Here is a 21,202-nt window from a genome sequence, read left to right on the forward strand (position 1 = left end):
TGCAGTCTTTGGAGATGACTATTTATTATCATGACGGCTATGTTTCACATGTTTCAACCTTCTTTTAAAGAGTCAGTTCAGATATTTATGCTTTCTGTTCCCAACACATTCACCATCATGTCCTAATTACAATTGTTTCATCTCCCCTCTGATGGAGGCATCCCACTTCTGTGCTGAGAGTACACACATCCTGCAGTAAGGAGAGATCATGTACAAGTTAGGAAACAGGAAATGTGAAGCAATCTTGTGCTTCCTATTCCAAATCTCCAAGACTATTCTAACAGCAAATTCACACAGGAGACTGCAGCTGTATTAACATTTCGTAAACTTTGCAGATCCAAGTGAGAGTACTGTTTGTGAAAACTGTGCCTCCACGTGGGTGGCTACAAATCTTACAGTGGTGGCAGCTCAATAAATTTCAGAATTCTCTCTGAAGCAACTTGTAATTCTCAGGAGGAGGAGGTCTCAGCCACTCCTTGTGAGTATTCATGATAGCTAAACTCATATTTGAATGGTAAGCGTTCCAGGAGAGATAAGCATCAGCCCATCCTAAACACATTTTACACATAGATCTTATGCCGGCTGGTGCATCTGATTTCATTTATATAAGCAGTGAGTCAAGTTGTTCTTGAGTGAGTCAAGTTGTTGTTGAAATTAAACTTAAGTTTAACTTTGTTAAACTTAATTTGAATTAAGTTTTTAGCATCACAAGGAACATTTATTTAGGAGCAACAAGATAGTTAGGCATGAATTTAAGAGACCATGCAGCTAATATTAAAGAGAAGAAAAAGCATACAGCCTTGCTTAATAAGAATGATGTGATCTATCTACCCCAATAATCTTTATCAAAAAGCACAGGAAATAATTTCCTGATTACGTACTGAACTTCTTAGGTATGGGAATGGAGTCTTGGTCCCGTTATCTTGTTTCTCTTGAAATATCCATCCCTCATTACTTTATCTAATCTTATTAATCTATTATCACCATTGGTGATCATGAACTTTGATGGTGGTAAATTCCATAGACCAAGACTGTGATTATGTCATTGCAACAACTTTTATTTGAAAGCTCCTTGATGTGCTTATTCTCTGCGAGCCGTTTTTGTAGTTCTGTTGTTTTGTTTACAAACTTCTATAAGATTATTTCATTGGATAAACTCCAACCAAAATAACTATAGTTGTTCCATTCACTTTTCAAAATGGTTTGTAATGTTCTGAGCTATCTCTTTAAGAAAAGAAATTGAGTGTTCACATCCTTCTAAAATGCAGTCCTATACATATTTACAAGAAATTAAGCCTTTAAAATTTACATGAAATTAAGCCTGGCATGCTCTGTTCCATGGGGTCACGTAGAGTCGGACACGACTAAATGACTAAACAACAACAACAACAAGCCTTTTAAAAAAATCTCTGTAGGTGTTGCTTCCGAGGAAATGTGGATAGGCTGCATGCTTCACTAATACATTACAATCCTTCAATGGCCTTGATAGGTAGTTTTGTTTTAATACTGTACCTCCTGCTCAAGAAAGTGATAGCCAGAACTCTACATATGCAGCACCAGTACCATAAAAACATACATTTTGTATAGGTTTTTTTAATGTTAATAACATTCAATTTCCTGGTACTTTTCCTGGTAACTGATGCTATTTCACAATGTTATCACTATATTTTAATTAGAAGAACCGAACACCACTAATAAAAACCACCCTCCTCATTACATCTTCCTTTGCATCTTTCTGGTTTCTAGTTCCTTCGGGTTAAACATGTCTAGTCAAGGAACAACCTACTCTTGACAAATTTTCTCACGGTACTGTAGCTCCTGGCCTACTTTTGCAGTACATTATCTAATGGGAAATGGAAATTACTTTGTTTCGACACACTGGCACATTATTATAGTCTGTAACTATTAGCAACACTTTACTACAGATCTGTCTGCAGTTTTGGCAATATCACAGCTATTGCAAAATTATTCTCAAGTGCTGAAGGCACAAGTTAACACACTATGAACTACTGGAGAAAACTGGATGTACGAATTAGGAGCACATGTATATAACCAGTCTGGGATTTATTTTATTCCATGCCACAGGGTCTTCTTCTGACACAAAGAAAAATACTAGGTAAGAAAATGATACTTAACATTTAGTGTAGATTTTAAAAAGCTTCGTGTCAGCAGTTAAAACCTGTTTTCCACAGTTCCATTTATTTTTCTAGCATTGTTATAGCTTATCATTCAGTCAATTGTCCTTGTTACTTTTTTTAATATGAGCTATTTCTCAAAGTTTCTTGAGAAGCCTGTTTTAATGAGATGCCCCAGTTCATTTATAAAGCTCATATCAAAATCAGATTATGCTATCTATATGAAGATTTTCTTTACATATTCTCTCCAAAACATCTTGCAGACATTAGTAGAAATGAAATAAGAAAGTATTTATTAATATTGCACAGTAAGGCTTGGGACTGGTCTTGTAAATGCTTCTCACTGTGGGAAATATACATGTGGAAAGTGATTTGGTGGAACAAGTTGTTCATGCCAAAATAAAACCTTTTTGCCTTTAAGGTGCAACAAAACACAAGTTTTTACTTAGATCTGTAATTCTGCAGTCACTCCTTACACAACTTACTCTTTACTACAGACCTCAATTTAAGAGTGAGTCTTGCAGTCCAGTTCTATCTCATTGGGTTCAGCGACACCTAACTCTGCATAGCACTGGGCTGCTTTCGAGATGCAGTTAGGCTGTAATCCTCTGAGGACTTATTTGCCAGAAGTCCTGTTGTACACAATAAGCAATTACAGTTGTGCATTCTGGTCCAGCTATTCAAATCCTTGCAGAACCAAGCCCTGCCATGGGTGTAGGCAGGATTTATGTTGGGGTGTGTGTGTGTGCATGGGTGCGTGCACGTAGGACACCCACCAGTCATCCTCCTCTGTCTGGCTCTGGCTAGCGGATTCAGGCTGAAATGTCTCAACAACAGTTGTTTTAAATTACTTTATTTTGACCCTAAGTGCTCAGAAAAATCTGTCAAGATCTTCACTACCATAGGATGTGCCACATCATCATTCAAATGACGCCAGCTAGGACTGTACTGTATTTCAATTTCGAATATTCTGATTATTTCTACTTTTGGTAAAGTATTTTATTTACTTGATTTAGGGGGCCAGGCCCGGGCTGCAGCTGCTCCCCTGCCCTTCAAGTAGGGGATGAGGAACCTGCGACCCAAATGTTGCCAGGTAAAACTTCCCAAAATGCTGTCCACCGGCCGCGCTGGCTGAGGCAGGTGGGACTTGGAGGTCCAAAAGCCTAGCTACAAAGACGTGTTGCTGTGTTCACTAGGTCGCAGGAGAACCTGCAGATCCATTACTTCCTCGGGGCGGCGGTGGGCAACAAAACCTGCGGCGTCGGTGTAAGCCAGGGGTGCCGGTGTCTCCTCTCCGCTTAAGCTTAAGGGATGGCAGCGCCGGCCGAGTGCCTCGCGCGCCTCCGCCGCTGGGTGGAGCTTTGCCTCTCCGCTCTCGCCGCTGCCTCCCGAGAGCCTCTTATCTTGGCAGGCCTAGGGGAGGAGGAGGAGGAGCGCGGCCGGGAGGGCCGGCAGAGCCACGCGGTCACGTGCGCGGGAGTGCGAACTACAAGAGAACCCGAGGGGAGGGGGCGCGCGGAGCGGACCGCGGCTGGTCGAAAAGGGTTTGCGCCGCTGCCGGCCTCGCGCCGCCGCCCGAAGCGGTGAGAGAAAGAGGGGAGGCGGAGAATGCGCGCACACACGAAGGGAGGGGGGGTGTTGCTGGAGGAGGCGTAGAAAGCGCAGCCCAAATAGTCCTTTCCCCCTCGCTTTCTTTCCGCGCGCGCCTGCTGAATTGCTAGGTGGGGCTGCGTGGGGAGCTGAGGAGCTTCCCCGTCACTCGGTGTAATTGCAGCGTCGTTTGGGGATGGGAGTTTTCGTCTTCTTCTTCCCAAAAAACCCGTGAGTGCGCTTTCTGCCTCGCTCCGCGCGTGGTGCCCTGCTAAATCCCGCCGCTCCCAAGCACCCCCCACTTGGCTGGCAGCTGCAGCGCACTTCGGAGTGGCGGGGACCGGGGGTTGCAAGTGGCGAGCGCGCTCCTGCGAAGTGCAAGCGGCGGCGCCGCTCCCTTGGCTGCTCTCTCTCAGGATGTGCAAGAATATCAGCGCGGGGTGCAGGAGGTCCGGGCAGGCTTTGCGCAGAAGTGCGGGTCCTGCTATATCGCAATTTCTCGCGTCTTGTTGGCGGCGGGGCGGGGGGCGTTCCCCTCCCCCTACCGAAAACCGTCACCTGTGACAAGATGTTTTAATTTTGCGGGCTAAGTTAGCTGCCTTGCGAACCTGAAAGTTCAGAGGGGCCAACAACCCTTTATCTCTTTGGATTGCGCCGCTGAAAAAGTGGCAGCGTAGCATGAGGAATTTTAGTACCTGAAGCCTGTCGCATCTTAGGAGGAGCTTTACTTGCTGGGCTTGCTTTTTTGTCAGGGAAACAGACATTGGGGGGGACGGGACGAGGTTGCAAACCCATCAAAATTTCATTTCCTGCTATTTGCTAAGGTGCTGGTCATTCATGGTGCGATAACGTGCCTTTGGTACACGTGTTACACTAGTATATTAACATTCTGTGTGTATGTTCAGTCCTAGACTATGCAGTTTTATTCATATCTCTCCTTAAGGCACTTGATCCTGCATTGTATGGGTTTGAAATACCGGTAGTTGTCCCTTGGGATTCCTTCCAACTCCGCAATTCTGTGATTCTTTTATTCTATAACTACAACAATAAAACCTCAGCATATGGAAGGAAGTACAGTGGTACCTCGGTTTAAGAACGGCCTGTTTACGAATGACTCGGTTTATGAACTCCACATAACCGGAAGTAGTGTCCTGGTTTGCAATTTTACCTCGGTCTAAGAATGGAATCCGAATGGTGGAAGGGCAGCGGCGGTGGGAAGCCTCATTAGGGAAAGCATGCCTCGGTTTAAGAACTGTTTCGTTTTAAGAACGGACTTCCGGAACAGATTAAGTTAGTAAACCGAGGTACCACTGTAGTTGTAACATGAAGTCATTACAGAAACTAGGATGGTGGATGTGCAGTTGAACATGAGAATTAACCAGCGTGTATTTAAAATTAAAATGGAAGCCCATTTGTACAGTGATTGAACACACATATTTTTGGACATCCTCACAGGACTTTTTGTCTCTTGTGGTTTTTGTGTGTGTGTATTGTTAAATGTAAGATAGGGAGTGAGAAGACTATCAAACAGAGTATTCTAACTACTGTCTTATCTTCTTTTTAACCTAAATGGGCATTGTAACTTGTTATGATTTTCTCTGGAGCAAGTATAATGTAGCTAGTTTTTTTAATGTTTTATTAAAATATTTCTTAGGTAGCAAGGGTACATACAGTGTCTCAGTTTTCAGACAATAGGGTCCTTTCTACAAGTCAGTTACATTCAGTGATGTTAATACGGTAGCTGTGGTCTTACTCATCTTCGTACTGCCTTCATACTGACTTTCTAAACAAAGTTGATAACAGCAAGAAACTCTTAAAGCATTTAAAGTTGACAATATTCAAGTCAAATCTCCAGGACTGCTAAAACAGTCTAAATTTGGACCAGCTTCCTGCAATGTATTGATTTCAAAATAACCTACACAGAACATTTGTGCTTCTGGGTGTAGATGTGGTACAACAAGCTACGTTTTTGATCTGTTTAAGTCATAGTTTAAATGAGACCAATAACATGCAGGTTTACTCTCCTGACATAGCCAGAATTAAATACCCATATTAATTAAATATCCCTACCTTATATCTGTGTTAGTTGTCATATAGGTATGAGAAAGATGTCCTCAGTTCTGGAGAGGACTTTATTACTACAGTATTCATTAAAAGAATTGCTCGATTTTCTATTACTTTAACAGAAATGCAAACTTTATTGTTTGCACCACAAAACCCATGTTATTTAGCTTACAGAAACTGCACTCACAACCTTTCACTATCTGTAAATCTTAATTTCTTTAGGTATGTTGTTTTCCAAAATGGGAATGGGCATAGAATTTTGGAAAAACTTAAAATGCAGATGAAAAATTAGTACAACTCACTATAACAAAGTCTAACTTATCTGGCCTTAAGAATTCAGCCAGTGGCGGACTTTAGGCTCTAAAAATTCAGCAGTGCACTATGCAACACTAAAATTTGCGCGTGCACCCCCCCCCCTTGCGCTCTGTTGTATAGCATAGTTTTGGCACCCCCTGCAGTGTGGTACCCAGTGCAACTACACCACTTGTGCCACTCTAAAACCGCCTCTTATTCAGTGGGTGCAATAATTAAATCATGCAACAGGGATTTCAGAGCACTGTTATTAGAAAGATCAGTGTTTTGTGTTATCATGCCCATCACTGAGGAGTGAGGCCATTGTACAGAGTGCATTCTGTTCCTTGATCCTTATGGAGACTGTGCAACATTGCATGGAGCAGGAAAGATGAGGAAACATCCGATACTGGCATTATGCAGATCCTGCAGCACTCTTTCAACATATCCAACAGTTAGAGCTCTTGACAGTTCTGTGTTTCCTCGTGATTTCTGCTCCTCTTACAGAGGTGGGAGAAAAGCAGCAGCCTCTAGTCACTCTTCTCCTACCTTTCAGGTAATAATGCTACAGTGTTCTTTCAGTCACTCTTATTTGTATCCAGCAAATGCAAATACCGTACCAAATGGAGAGCTTTGAGCTTACAGCAGAAAAATGACAATTGGTATATTAGCCTTGGTGCAAGCAAGTCACATTAAATTCACCAGGGCTTATTTTAGGGATGCATTTAAAGTTTTCCAGTTTAAGGGTCTGGTACTGTTTCAGTAATTCCTGTAGTCTAAACGTGTGTGGGTCTTTAGCTAGTGTTGTTTCCATCTGGTCTATACAGATAAAACAGCAATTGGCATAGACAACTGTTTGAACTGTGCAAGCTGCATAGTTAATATCCTCCTTGCAGGCAGCACAGAGAGTTGGGTCAGTGAGAAAACATGTCTGTATTTCCACAGCATGCTTTCCACTATCTCAACTATTATAGTGCTGAATTGGGAGTGTGGAGGCACATAAAATTTGGGAGTGTGATAAAAAAGACATCATTTAATTCAAGATCACACACCAAAAACTGCATAGAGTGGAAATTAAATAAATCGTGTTCAGTCTGGTGTGTTTCCACTTTAGCATTTTCATTAGTAGTAGGTGTAGTAGTAGTAGTAGTAATAATAATACAGTACTGTCAAAATTTCAGGACGATCGGTCAAGCGGTTACGGAGAAAAGTGTAGAACACAGTTTCATGATTTTTACATTTTTATATATATAGATATAACACTAAACAATTGATGAACAAATGGGATGAAATCTGCAGCAGCAAAGCCAGCTTCATTGCTTGCTAAACCAATGGGGAATAATGTGTCGTTTACAAATGAATCACATGCAGCTCCCCCCCCCCCCATACTTAGATCTGGCCACATGATATTATTAAAAGTCATTGTCTCAGCTAAAACAAGCATGCTTAAAATCAAAGCATTACTTCAAGTTGAAAAGGAAAGGATAGCATGACAGTGGCAATGTGTCTTTTTTAAAAATAACCTCATACTATTTCCTTTTTTTCAGTCCTTGAGGATACAAACTCTGCATGATTGACGTGCAATGGGATATTTTTATGACTTGATTAAAAACTAAACTTTGAACCTTTTTTTAGGAGTGTGGTGACTGCAGCACCAGCATGATCTTGATTATGCACAAACCCTGAACTATCAAGATTTAAAGATAAAGTAGTCAATGCCATCTACTAGAACAATGTATAGGAGCTCTCTCACTGATCTGAAAGATCACAATGCAAACACATTCAAACATTGACATGTCTCCCAAAGAGCTTACCAAATGATAGCTAGGTCCATTGTATTATATGATTTGGATCCTTTAATGCAAGGGTAGCCAACATGGTGCCCTGCAAATGTTATTAGACTGCAGCTTCCATCATTCCTAGCTACAGTGGTAGCTCGGGTTACAAACACCTCGGGTTACAAACACTTCGGGTTACAGACTCCGCTAACCCGGAAGTAGTACCTCGGGTTAAGAACTTTACCTCAGGGTGAGAATAGAAATCGCACAGCGGCGGCAGCGGGAGGTCCCATTAGCTAAAGTGGTACCTCAGGTTAAGAGCGGTTTCAGGTTAAGAACGGACCTCCAGAACGAATTAAGTTCATAACCAGAGGTACCACTGTACTGCCCATGCTGGCAGGGGCTGATGGGAGTTCTAGTCCAACAGTCTGTAGAGAACGCCAAGTTGGCTACCCCTGCTTTAGTAGTGGTTCCCCTTCACCTAGTCCACGCCAAGTTGGCTACCCCTGCTTTAGTAGTGGTTCCCCTTCACCTAGTCCATGCACCCCCAAACTCGGCCCTCCAGATGTTTTGGAACTACAATTCCCATCATCCCTGACCACTTGTCCTGTTAGCTAGGGATGATGGGAGTTGTAGTCCCAAAACATCTAGAGGGCTGGGTTTGGGGATGCCTGCCCTAGTCCCTAGTGCAACCTTTCTCAATCTTGGGTTCCTAGATGTTGTTGGACTACCACTCCCACCATCCCTGACTATTGCCCCTGCTTGCTGTGGATGATGGAAGTGGTAGTCCAACAACATCTGGGAAACCAGGGTTGAGAAAGGCTGCCCTAGTGTTTATAGGTACAATCCTGGTAGTCCAAGTGCCCTTTGATTTGGTGCTACACTCCCATGTCCATTTCTGTTATTGCTGTATGAGTCCAAGTCTGAATAACTAGCAACTAATCACCCGCCAGAAGTCACAATGATTGCCCAAATCTTCCTTCATAAGAAATTGCATAAGAAGGCAAAATTGGAGTCACTATGTGCCCTGTTCTATGATACAGTAGTTGTCAGCATGGGTGAGGCCAGGATTTATGTTAGAGGGGGGCAGAACTGAGCTATCTGTGATGTGATTGGTCAGTTACTTAAGTATTTTTATTTATTTACAGCTTGCCCCCCGGTTACACCCATGGTTGCAAGTGATTAGAGTGGTGGAATATTGGAAATCTTAAAAACTCATTATAATGCTGGAATTGATTAGTGAGGTTGCAGCTAAGCAAGAGAGGTGGGGTGGGAAGAAGGGACCAAAAATGGAAGGACTGTAGCTCAGTGGATAGAGTACACGATTTCTATGCAAAATTCTGAAGCTGACTCTCTGACTTATTCACGTAGGGTTGGGGTACTCCTGTCTGAAACCTTGGTGAGCCACTAGTTCACTATTATCTAGAAGGATCAAAGATACAGTATAAGGCAACTACCTACTGTATGTTCCTAATCCTCCTACAACATTCCCACAATATATCTTCATCACAGATCCTCATGTGCAACATTTGCTCAACTGTGTGCAATATCTCCTGCATACTGCTCTGCTTAAACTAGTGGCTCTTACAGGTTACTAAACTGCCTGTTTCTAGAAGATATGCTGTTAGCTTGTGAGTCCTTGAGGGTGATGAGGTAGGGAGGGTTGCAGAGTAATGATATAATAGCCTGGAACACTTAAACATATTTTAAGAGCAGCACTTCCAGTTCTTCATGCACTAGCAAGCTTCCATAAACCTAAATAATACACTTATGCTCGTATTTGGACCATTCTATTGAACCAATGGAATTCTTGCAAGTAAATTCATTGCCAGTCTAGTTCACCTGAGGACACTACATAAATGTGAGATTCATAAGTTTTCTGTTTGAAACCCTTAAGTTGCATTCTACCACAACTGAGAATTTTGATTAATAATGCCCAAACAAACCTGCTTAACTTCAATGGTAATCCTCTAGGTAATGCTGAGTCATGGAATGAAGAGAAGGCAGGTGCAAACTTGTCTGTTAGATCTGCAGCAAGTATCTTAACTGTGCCACGTATATGTTGGAAGCGGCAGAATCCAGATGACACTTTTAATGGCACTGAAAACATTTCTGACCAACTTACACTGGTGACAAATAGACCCTTGAAATGAACCTAGATGATGAGATATACCCCAATCTTACTAAGTTAAAAACAAGTCTTTATCTTTCTTTCCTGGCTATTATTTTGCAGAGATTCAGTTAAGTTTATACAGCATATTGCAACTTTGATTGGCCAAAATGTGGGGTTGTGCCACCAGCAACATTATTTGTAATGGCTGGTCAGACAGTTACTGATATACAGGGCTTGTGCATAGACAACCTACATGCCCTCCAGATCATCTGATAGCTCCTCTGTCCCTAAAGCCATTTCTGAAATTTGAGGGATGCTAGAATAGCTTCTGGAGAGCACAAAACTGTACACAGATGGTCAGACTATGGGCTGCACATGGAGCCACTTGCATATGTATTCATACAGAGCTTTTTAAATACCTGAGCTAGTGTACCCTATTAAAAATATTTCTAAACAAGTGCAGATTTACTGCTTTTGGTTAATACTGCACTCAGACATATGGTCTTCATGCAACCCCCTGTCACTCTGTCGCCTACCAAGCCCTGGGGTGCCCCATCCACTTTCCTTACTGCCCAGCTGATCAGCCAATTGATTTTGGCTACATCAGGATCACTGAGGAGGGGATGCTTTGCCGTCCTCCCACTCATGACCTCAATTCAGCCCACATCACTGTCCCCACACTTCTCTTAGCCATTGAGGAACAGCAATTGTTACAACTATTAATGGTAAAGCAGGGTGTGAATTGCCCTGGAATCATCAGATGATGGGTGGTATACATTGTTGTTGTTGTTGTTGTTGTTGTTAGTGATGGCCACCAACTTGGATGGCTTTAAAAGAATATTAGACAAATTAATAGAAGATAAGGCATTAATCAGCGGCTAGCGATGATGACAATGTTCTGCTTCTACTCTCAGAGGCAGTATGGCTCTGAATACCAGTTTCTGGGAATCGCAAGTCAGGGGAATGTTGTCGTGCTCTGTGCTTATGGGCTTTCCATAGGCAACTAGTCAGCCACTGTGAGAACAGGATACTGGATTGGATGTGCTTCTGGCCTGATTCAGCAGGTCATTCTGATGTTCTTAATTAAGCAAAGGCAATTATATTTGTTAATTAAAATATCAGAATCTGTTTAAAATATGCACCGTAATTGAATTGTGGAATTGATGTGCATTAATACATCTTGTGGTAGTGAACTTGGTTGGCTGTAAAAAGGGAATTATAAAACAGAAGATGAGATTATGTGCTACCTCTAGTACTGGAGATGGTGTGCTTTTTGGATGCTGGTTGCTGGGAAGCACAAGAGGGGGAGAGTGCTATTGTGCTCAAATTAGCCTCTTTGGGATCAAGGTGTTGCACATGCATGATGGGCCCCTGTTCTGATTAATCAGTGCTTTCCTTATGTTCATGCTGTTTCCGTGTGCTGGGTTCTAATGTATTTTTAATTGCTAATAGTTATTTTTTATGAATGTTGTCACAGAGTACTCCTTTGTTTAGTGAAAAGGGGGTGGGATATCAATTATACAAATAGATACAATAATTATCTGTATTTTAGTAGAGATGAACACAGAGGCAGAACAGCAGCTTCTCCACAATGCTAGAAATGGACACAGTGAAGACATCAGGCAGCTGCTGGGAACTATGGACAAAGGAGAGGCCATCTTTAACATCAACTGCAAAGGTTAGTATAGGCAGCCTTTTGAGTAACACCTGGGACATTGTTGGGAGGTGTTGACACCATGGCTTCATTGGAACAAAATGTATACATTACTGCAGAATATTGGTCTTCTGGAAGTCCTTGGGAGAATGTAAAATATACTGGAATATTTCAGGCCAGACATCATATCAAAATACGGTGTGTAGCTTCTTGGGTCCGTTGTGGGAAAAGATACATTTTTGAGAAGGTAGCAGAAAGGCCTTGTGTCATCTGGCACCACTGCTTTGTAAAAGTGCCAACTATGTTTTGAATAAATGCCTTGATGGGTTATGATCTGCACCCTCAGACAAAAGCTAAGCTAAAGCCATTAGCGAAACTCATGGCAATTCGGCCTTCCTTTTTAATGTCACCTTTCCTCCAAAGAGTGCTGTATGTTCATTATCATAACAGCAATCCTTTTGAGATTAAGGTTAAGCTGAAAGATAGTGAATGGCCAAAGGTTTCCCAGCTGAGTGGGGAGCCCGTGTTTTCCTGGTCCTTGTCTGAAACTCGAGTCTAACTGCTACAATGCTTTTACTTCTCACTGAGGATGATATAAATTCAATTTCTATCAAACACATTAGAGCATCTTAAATTGGTGCAGTGCAGAATCATGTGGGATCTTTTTTAGTTTTCTTGGATGATATAACTTTGCTTGCATGAAGGGATGCTGTAGTTTAGATTTGTTGTGTTTTATATTGTATATTTAGGCAGAAGCAAATCTAACTTGGGATGGACACCTCTTCATCTTGCATGCTATTTTGGGCACACCAGTGTTGTCAAGGATTTGCTGAAGGTATAAACTTGTAATCTTCTAATGAATTAATATTTTCTGTGCAACAGAAATCAGCACTTCTCCTCCAAAGCAATTAGCATTCAACACTGAAATGCTTATCCTGTAGGTGAAAAGGTTTAAATAGTTAGATGCTGAGAAGTTTATTATGTACCCATTACACTGTGGTACATAGTGGGTATGACTTGGGCAGAATCTTTATCAAACCTTCCGGCTTCAACCCTTCATCACACCCAACATCCCCTTGCAGGATGGCCATGTCCACTACATGCACTGATCAGGAACCCTTGACATATTCTTCAAATAGTACAATTGAGTTACTTTAAGTGTGTGCGTGCGCATGTGTATATGCATACATGCACACACACACACATGAAGCAGAACATGTTGATACTCTTAGCAAGTACAGTGGACTAGAAGGGATCATGCTTCAAACTGATTAAAATGTTCAGTCTGTGTCACTTATCTGTGAAGGTGTAAAGGACTCTTGATGCAAGTAAGAGTGCTCCTTCAGCTAAAGGTTTTCAGCATTAATCCTAGTACTTAAAATAAATGGCATTGGTGGTTTCTGAGTCTGAAAGATAAGAAACCAAGTTGAATCTGTTAGCCCATAGGCCTTTAGGTCACCAGCAGGAGTTTGGAATGAAATCTAGGCCTCCTGGCTCTAATTTTGAATTCTGTATGTCTATGTAATTGTTAAACCACATAATCCATTTAGTTCTGCTGCATGTGTAGCTTGATCTGACCTCTTTGTAACCCTTTTGAGAAAGAAAATGAGCTGAATCCAATTTGAACAAACTGGATTAAAGGTGGCGATGAAGTAGACTGGCACACAAGAATTGTTACCTTCCCAAACACAGAGGGCTTAGAGCTCAGATCAAGACCAATATAGCTTGCACTTGAGCACAGAGCATAGCAAGTGGACATGGGTACGGTAGGCTGTCCAAACCACCTTCTGGAAAAAAATAATTTAGAATGAGTTTGGCATGGAACAAGCATAGTCTTTACTATGCTGGCTAAACTTTCTATTTAGAAATTTTGGACTACAGCCATTATAATAATCCCAAGTAAAACAGATTTTATGTGGAAGTATGCACCATTGAAAGCAAGAATACAGTTTGTGTGAATGGTCAGAAGCCAATTTTCTTGGATGCCAAGCGCTACTAAACAATCTTTCTTTTTAGGCTGGTGCTGAAGTAAATGTATTAAATGACATGGGAGATACCCCACTGCATCGTGCAGCCTTCACTGGGCGCAAGGTAAAATTAACAAGTTCAGCCTCTTTTCTCAGAGGCGTACCATTGTTCCTTGTGACTGTTCTCCCTGTCACAGACACCTTGTAATTTCCCTGTTAGAAATGTTTGTTCTGTTTAATTATACGTGGCATTCACGTCCCAAGACCAAAAGTACAAAGCAAAAGTAAACTGGTTAGAAGGAGGGAGAGGTCTCTGTAGATAATGCAACAAAACTTTGTCTTTCAGGAGGTAGTTATGCTGCTTTTGGAATACGAAGCCGATACTTCCATTGTTAACGGGAATGGGCAAACTGCAAAAGATGTTACACATGATAAAGAAATAAGAGAGATGCTGGAAGGTATCCATTCTGTAAGATATATGAACTTTAGAGAATTGGCATTCTGGTAAAGATGCTTTACTGCTGTAGTTTCTAGCTCAATTGCATCATTCAGTATGAACAGTGGTGATGTCTTCATCCTTCTTAGAGAATATTTTGCCAAGGTGACCGAGCACTTCTTTTCCCTAATGATAAACACTGTGGTGGCTGCTTGAAACTGTGTCTGCATTGAACACATCCTGTATGGCACAATTATAGCCTGCTGCAAAGCTTTTACAACACTAGAAATGTGTTGATGATGTGAAGAAAACTGCTTGTTAGTTGTGGTTACAGGTAGGTAGCCGTGTTGGTCTGGATCGAAGTAAAATAAAAAAATTCCTTCAGTAGCACCTTAAAGACCAACTAAGTTTTTATTTTGGTATGAGCTTTCGTGTGCATGCACACTTCTTCAGATACAGTGAAATGGAAGTTTCCAGGCACTTATGTAGAGAAGGGGTGGGGAGGGGTGGGGATGGGGATGGGGAGGGGGGATCACTCAGAAGGGTGGTGGAAATGGGTGATTGACTGACTGATAGCTGTTGATGACCGCAAACGACTGCAAATGGTTTTGCATGAAAAAGCAAGGGTTGAGATGGCTGAAGATCGCTTATCATGTATAATGTGATAAGAACCCGATATCTCTGTTCAAACCAGGTCCCTCCATGGTTTTGAGCTTGGTGATAAGTTGCAATTCAGCAACTTCTCTTTCCAGTCTATTTCTGAAATTCCTTCCCTTTTCCTTTTCTTGTTAGTTGCTGGATCATATGATAAACCTCTGCACTGACACTGCATTGACACATAGCTATGCAAATTTTGCCATGGACCTGTGCCTTGAAGCTATTAAGTACCTAGCATCATCCCTGTTAGTGTTCACAATTAGCACACCAGAAATCTGTGGTTCCCCCCTCCCCCGAGAGCCTGATATAAAAGGGGACAGTGGCCTTGTGTATCACAACCCACATAACTTAAGCTTTTTGTGTGAACATCTAATTTAGTTGGGACAGTAATACATTATTGACCAAGAGCCTTTGATGGGTTTGCCTTCCTCCATAAGTGATACAATATTTGACCATTTCAATAGGTGGGCTGTTGTATGGGTGTATTTAAGAAATGTCGAGTCTTTCAAGTTACACAGTTGTTTTTTTAAGGCAGTAAGGTGCCATTTATTGCATAAATGTCTACTAGTATACACACGCACACAAACATAATCAAATCTGATTTTAGTGGGGCTTACCAAGTGCAATGCCCTTTATCCCAAATTACTCTATTTTTTTACCTCATAAGATATATGATTTGTGTGTCCTATGAAACCAGTGCTATTTTTTGCAAATAATGTTCTAAGCCACATGTTGCTGATTACGTTTAGGGTGGCTTCCTTGAATTGGATACTCTTTTTTTACATAAAGACCCCTTGTGCATTGTTTCGTATGCCATTGAAACCTGTGACATATTTGTCTGAGGTGATACAAGGATTTCCTTCAAATTAGAAGACCTCAAAGCACTTTCCCACTTATGGTGTATATCCTAAGGTTTGTGGCAGATACTAATGTTAATTTAGAGTGCACTATCCCAAGACACACAGTAGACAATCTTAACATGGGTTGAAACTTTTATTTGAAGTTTCTGAGGGCATTAGAAGTAAGGAGTTGTGTCCACTAGGTTCTACTAGGTGTTCTATCCACTGAAATTAATGAACCTAAGCCAGCCAAGTTTATTTTCATGGTCCTGCTCTTTTCTAAAAACATGCATTCCCAGCACAGACGATATTAGATATAGTACTGTCTCTACTTCACAGGGCTAGAAGCACTGCTTGCTGGGAGTTGTAGTATGGCGGAAGCAGGAAAAGGGAAGGAAAGAACTGTTTGGGCATAGATGAGGTGAGCAAAGGGTCTTATGTAAAAAGAGTGTATTATCGGGGAAAGCTGCTGTTAAAAGTATAAAATCTACCAGTATTTTGTTTTAGGACACACTCTCATTAATTTGTGGCATTTAGTCTTATGGCGTAATTTGGGATAGAAGTGCTTTGGGATGGCTGACTGGGGAAAGCTCCACTAAAATTGTGTCAAACTTTATGTTCTGTATAAAGGGTTTTTCTTTTTGGTGGAGGGGCTACGTAATCAGAGCCCTGTAGTTGTTTTAAGACTCTCTAATCTTTAGTACACACTATAAGCATTGGAATGATTAGAAATTGTATTACAGTACAGTACTTATGTAGATTGCAAACCTGCTTAGAGTATTGAGATATAATTCAGATAAAGTCTATATTTTGTGGCGAGAAATAATAAAGATCATATTATGATACAATTGCCTCTCTTGCTATCCAATACAGTGGAACCTCGATTTACGCCTACCTCCGTTTACGAACGCCGCGGACCCGGAAGTGTTTACATCCGGGTTCCGTGGCGTCGGATGCGCAGACGTGATCTGCACAGCTCGCGCATGTGCAGAAGCGATCTGCGCAGCGTGCACGTGCGCAGAAGCGCTCTATTGGCACTTCGCACACGCGCAGAAGCATGCCTTCGGCGTGCGAATGCCTCGGTGAGCGAACGCCTCCGCGGAACGGTTTGCGTTCGCAAACTGAGGTACCACTGTATTGCACTTAGAGTTAACCCTTACTTAGCAGGATACTGAGTGCAGGAGTTGCTCAGTTTTGCATTGCTTGGTCTTCTAGAATTTCAGTTTGCCCTTAATTTCAAAGAAATAAACCTTGTTGGTTAGCATTTGCCATTGAATTCCTCTGTAAGCAGAGACGAATGCTAATAGCACTATTGCCAGATAGCTGCGCTCTATGACTGCACGCCATGGGGGTGGACATCATTTGCATGAACTGAGCATGTACAAACCTGTTCCTGTGGTTATGATCTGGGTATGAAAGCAGGTTCAGTTAAATCTGCCTATCCAGATAATCAAAGATGCAATGTGTTCCCTGCATGAGATTCTCCTAGGACCTTTTAACTGCAAAATACTGGGGATTGGACTTTTGGCTTTATGTATGCAAAACATTAGTTCTACTGCTGAGCTGGTCTTGGCCATAGCTATCAAGTTCTCCCTTTTTTAAAGGGAAATTCCCTTCTGCTGAATAGGCTTCCTTGTGAGAAAAGGGAAAACTTGACAGCTATGGTCTTGGCCTATATTGTTCTGGAAATTAACAGGCTTGAAGATTAGGGAATATAAATCCATGACCTACTGTTCAGGAGGGAAGGACCCACAAATGTTAATTGCTTTTTCATTGGGAATCTAGCAATGAAAGAAACTTTCCTATGGGAGGATGCTGTTTTAATTAATTATTTGTACTTAGCTGTAGAAAGGACTCAAGAAAGGAAACTTGAAGAACTCCTCCTGGGAGCTGCACGAGAAGGAGAAACTGAAAAACTCACAGCACTGGTACATACTGTGTTACCATTCTCTTGACATTTTTAAGCCATACTATACAAGTAATGCTAGATACAGGGTTTTAAAATCAAAATAGATAATAGGCATGTTGGAAATAGATCTCAGGCAGTGGAACGGCCAGGAGCTCTGGTTGTGCTTTCTGTCTATAATTCTGCTCAACTGGCTGTGGTGTGTCAGAGAATGTAACTGCAGAAAAATTACAAGTATGATTAAATAATGTTTCTTATAATTGTCTCTAGTTAAACAGGTCAAATTCTCCTGACATCAACTGCACTGATCAGGTGGGAAATACACCATTACATTGTGCAGCATATCGTGGCCATAAGCACTGTGCTTTGAAGCTCCTAAAATCTGGAGCAGACTCCAAAATAAAGAACAAAAATGGTATGTAAAAGTTTCATTTAATTAGCTCCAGATTTTCCCTTTCACACGAAAAGCAAAGTGAATGTGTTAACTAAAGATAAAACATTATTTTCATCTAACTGGGTCTATAGAGTATTGTAGTTTAGCACTGTCAATTGGCTTTCTATTAGAGAATTTTTATCCAGGTTTGTGTTGCCAGTAAATAAGTGCCAGATGCCGATGAAAATAAATACCCAATAATCCTATTTTAGCTCTTACAAAGCCCATATGCTTAACCAGTACTGTCTGATGCATTCTGGAAAGGACTTCTGTTGCCAATGTCATTCTCACATTTAAAAAAACCTGAGCATGGCTATGTTTAGTAGAATACTTTTTGAATCAATCCTTTGCGATACCTTGAGTAAAATGCCTGTTGAACAATGCCTCAAACCAAGAGAGCATCCTCTGCTTTTCCTCTCAGCTGTGAAACATAAGATATATTCTCAGTGTTGCCAACTGTATTGATTCTGATCCAGCTACGATGAAGTAAATCTGTCTGCTCTTTTGAACAGGTCAGACACCCCTTGCTTTAGCCCAAGGTGCAGAAATGAAACACATACTTGGAGGGGGCATTGGGAAGGTGAGTACAGCAGATTGTGTGTTTAATCTGTACCATTAACGTGGGTCGACTTGTGTTTAATTTCTCAATTCTTTTGTAGGTGAGCAACAAACCTCTGAAACGATATGAAGGACTACTATGGAAGGTGCCTATCTTTTTTTCTTTTCTTTCTTTTTTTGCCTTCTCCTTATGTTTTAATTGGCCAGAGTTTCTTTCTTTCAAGCCATAGCAATAACACAAACTGATAGTTCATTCATTGTACTAATATCAAAATAGAAGCAGAATTCATACCGTAAATGGCCTTATCTTGAACTGCTTTGCTGAGGCAATGGCTCTTGGGAGCAGGCCAGGGGCCAATGTGTCTCCTTTCTCCAGGGCTGGATTTACACTGACCTTTTTAGCGTTATTAGAACAATATTACCGGTAGCTATATCGTTTTAAAGCAGGCACCCCCAACCTTCCGCCCTCCAGATGTTTTGGACTACAATTGCCATAATCCCTGACCACTGGTTCTGTTAGCTAGGGATCATGGGAGTTGTAGGCTGAAACATCTGGAGGGCCACAGGTTGGGGATGCCTGTTCTAAAATGTCACAGGGATACTGCTAAATAATGTTCATTACCTTAACGTTGTTCATCCCTAACAGCAGCTCCCTTTCCTACCTGGTTCCTGGTTGCTCTGCAGTGCCCTCTGGTGTCACATTTTAATAAAGCATTATTAACATTCTTAGCAAAATGCAATGTGACCCTTACGTCTTCAAAATCATTCCTTGGCTCTTTCTTAACATTATAAACCATGAGAGTAGATCCACCCCAGGTCATATCTTCCATTTAAGCTCTTCCATTTCTAATATGACCCATCTGTTCTGTGTTGTTGCTGTTATCTTAAAGGCTAGTAGGTGACAAAATGTATTAACTTCCCTGATATGTATGAAATATAGGCTGCTTGTGGAGCAGGTGTGGTGGAGTCTCCTTCTTTGGAGGTCTTTAAGCAGAGGCTTGACAGGCATATGTCAAGAATACTTTGATTGTGTTTCCTGCTTGGCAGGGGGTTGGACTGGATGACCCTTGTGGTCTCTTCCAACTCTATGATTCTATGAATCTTTTCTTCATATCTGATCAATATTACTTCAAGAATTGAACCAATCACAGTTTATTGTATTATAATTAGCTGTGCAGCTATAGATAAGGGTGGAGCTAGATGCTTGGCTCTTCTGTAATGATCTCTTTTAAGAAGTCACAGGCTTTGGGGATATACTTGAAAAGTAGGCTATTGTCCTATCCTCACTTTAACTAAAAGTCCACAGGGGAGGCTAGTAGTAACTGTTCTTGGAGCCTTTTATTCCTCGGGTGAAAATGTTCATCCTTCCCAGGCTCCAGCTGAAGTTTTCAAGTAAGCATTACTTCGGTTTACTATCAGTCAAGTATCATAGAACAAATAGCAGAGTGGTCAGCTTCAAAACGTCTAGTCTCCTGAGATAATTAAAACCATTCAGGATGTATTGTTCAGCATTAAAGCTGCTTAGTAATGCTTCTTATTGCTTGTCATGCAGCAACACATGGCAAATTCAGCTATTGCTGAGCTGATAGACTCCATTTTTGTTTTGTTTTTAAGAGTTCAAGATTTTTTGGGTGGAAGCCATATTGGGTAGTACTGGAACATGGAGTCCTCTCCTGGTACCAAAAACAGTAAGTGTGAAATTGAGCATCTCTCTAAAGCCTTTTGAATGTATAATATTGATAACATCTGCTTTTGAAACATGATTTTGAAATTGTTGAAAAGTTGAACTTTCTTTACCTATACATAAGTTGAAATTTATTTCTTAAGATCATAATTTTATCATTCCATATATTTGTAGAAGGTAGTTTTTATTTATATTATTATGGATTGACTTGTATTACAAGGAAGACTACTTTTGCATTTGTTTTCAGCTCTCCGAACACTCTCTATGTGTAACTATAATGGGCAGTATTTTATTATTAGTCTAAGTCCACTGAGTTCAGTGGGTTTATTCCAAGTACGACTCAGTCAAATACCGCCCAATCACATTCAACTATAAAGGAATTCAGCCTTTTGGTGGCTGTAATACTGATGACAATTATTAATTATTTGTTCTGCCTTCTTTTGAAGGGCTGATATTGGGAACAGTAATCGCCGCCAAGGATGCAAGCACTTAACACAAGCCATTTGCACAGTAAGCAAACTGGGGAACTCAGAAATATCTATTATGATTGTGGACAGAATGGGCTAGTGTGTGAGGCTCAGGTATGGAATATCCAGGTTCAGATACCCAAGCAACAGAACAAACATTTTTAACCAAGGTTGTTCTGTTTTTATTTTTGGCTTTATAGTATTATCTGGTTCTTATTTGTGAGCCACTTTATAAGGAGAGTTGAGGCATAGATATTTTAAACATCTGAGGAGAATTATGTATCCTCTTGTTATGGTACATGATATTTCCTCCCATTCCTTAGAAAAGTCTACTAGAATGGTACATGTTGAGGCTTTGTGTTCCAGGGCATTCCTCTTTTTAGGGTGTCGTTTTTTAAATTAACCTAGCTTCTAAAAAGGCTAACAGCCAGGTAACAAGCAGTAGAACTTCTAGTTTTGCAACATGCCCTATCCACAGTAATAAACGTATAAAATCAAATTAGTGTGTAAAATGCACACATCAGCTAAAAAACCTATTGTGAGTAGGGGTAAAGAACGATGAATTCCAAGTGGGACTCAGAATTCATAGCCAGATATATTTTTAATACAGTCACACAGTGCCAAGGCTGG

The 21,202-nt window shown here is 41.1% G+C and overlaps 1 protein-coding gene across 6 annotated transcripts in view; it reads left to right on the forward strand.

Annotated features, from left to right (window-relative positions):
- Positions 1 to 3,209: 3,209 nt before the first annotated feature.
- The window catches only part of OSBPL1A (oxysterol binding protein like 1A), a 68,846-nt gene continuing 50,853 nt past the window's right edge, over positions 3,210 to 21,202 (forward strand). Inside the window, exons 1-11 of one of the 6 annotated variants that reach the window (XM_035125123.2) lie at positions 3,210 to 3,228; positions 11,527 to 11,649; positions 12,375 to 12,460; positions 13,642 to 13,716; positions 13,939 to 14,050; positions 17,367 to 17,452; positions 17,701 to 17,845; positions 18,376 to 18,443; positions 18,523 to 18,567; positions 20,036 to 20,109; positions 20,552 to 20,615. In XM_035125123.2, the coding sequence (XP_034981014.2) occupies positions 3,219 to 3,228; positions 11,527 to 11,649; positions 12,375 to 12,460; positions 13,642 to 13,716; positions 13,939 to 14,050; positions 17,367 to 17,452; positions 17,701 to 17,845; positions 18,376 to 18,443; positions 18,523 to 18,567; positions 20,036 to 20,109; positions 20,552 to 20,615 (888 nt within the window). In that variant the 5' untranslated portion in view covers positions 3,210 to 3,218. Of the gene's footprint in view, positions 3,229 to 3,614; positions 3,719 to 3,752; positions 3,957 to 11,523; positions 11,650 to 12,374; positions 12,461 to 13,641; positions 13,717 to 13,938; positions 14,051 to 17,366; positions 17,453 to 17,700; positions 17,846 to 18,375; positions 18,444 to 18,522; positions 18,568 to 20,035; positions 20,110 to 20,551; positions 20,616 to 21,202 lie in introns of those variants that run through there. The other 5 variants (XM_035125126.2, XM_035125129.2, XM_035125128.2 and 2 more) reach the window with 5 other exon arrangements.

This window comes from Zootoca vivipara, chromosome 8 (assembly GCF_963506605.1).
Source record: "Zootoca vivipara chromosome 8, rZooViv1.1, whole genome shotgun sequence".
Lineage (NCBI taxonomy): Eukaryota > Metazoa > Chordata > Lepidosauria > Squamata > Lacertidae > Zootoca > Zootoca vivipara.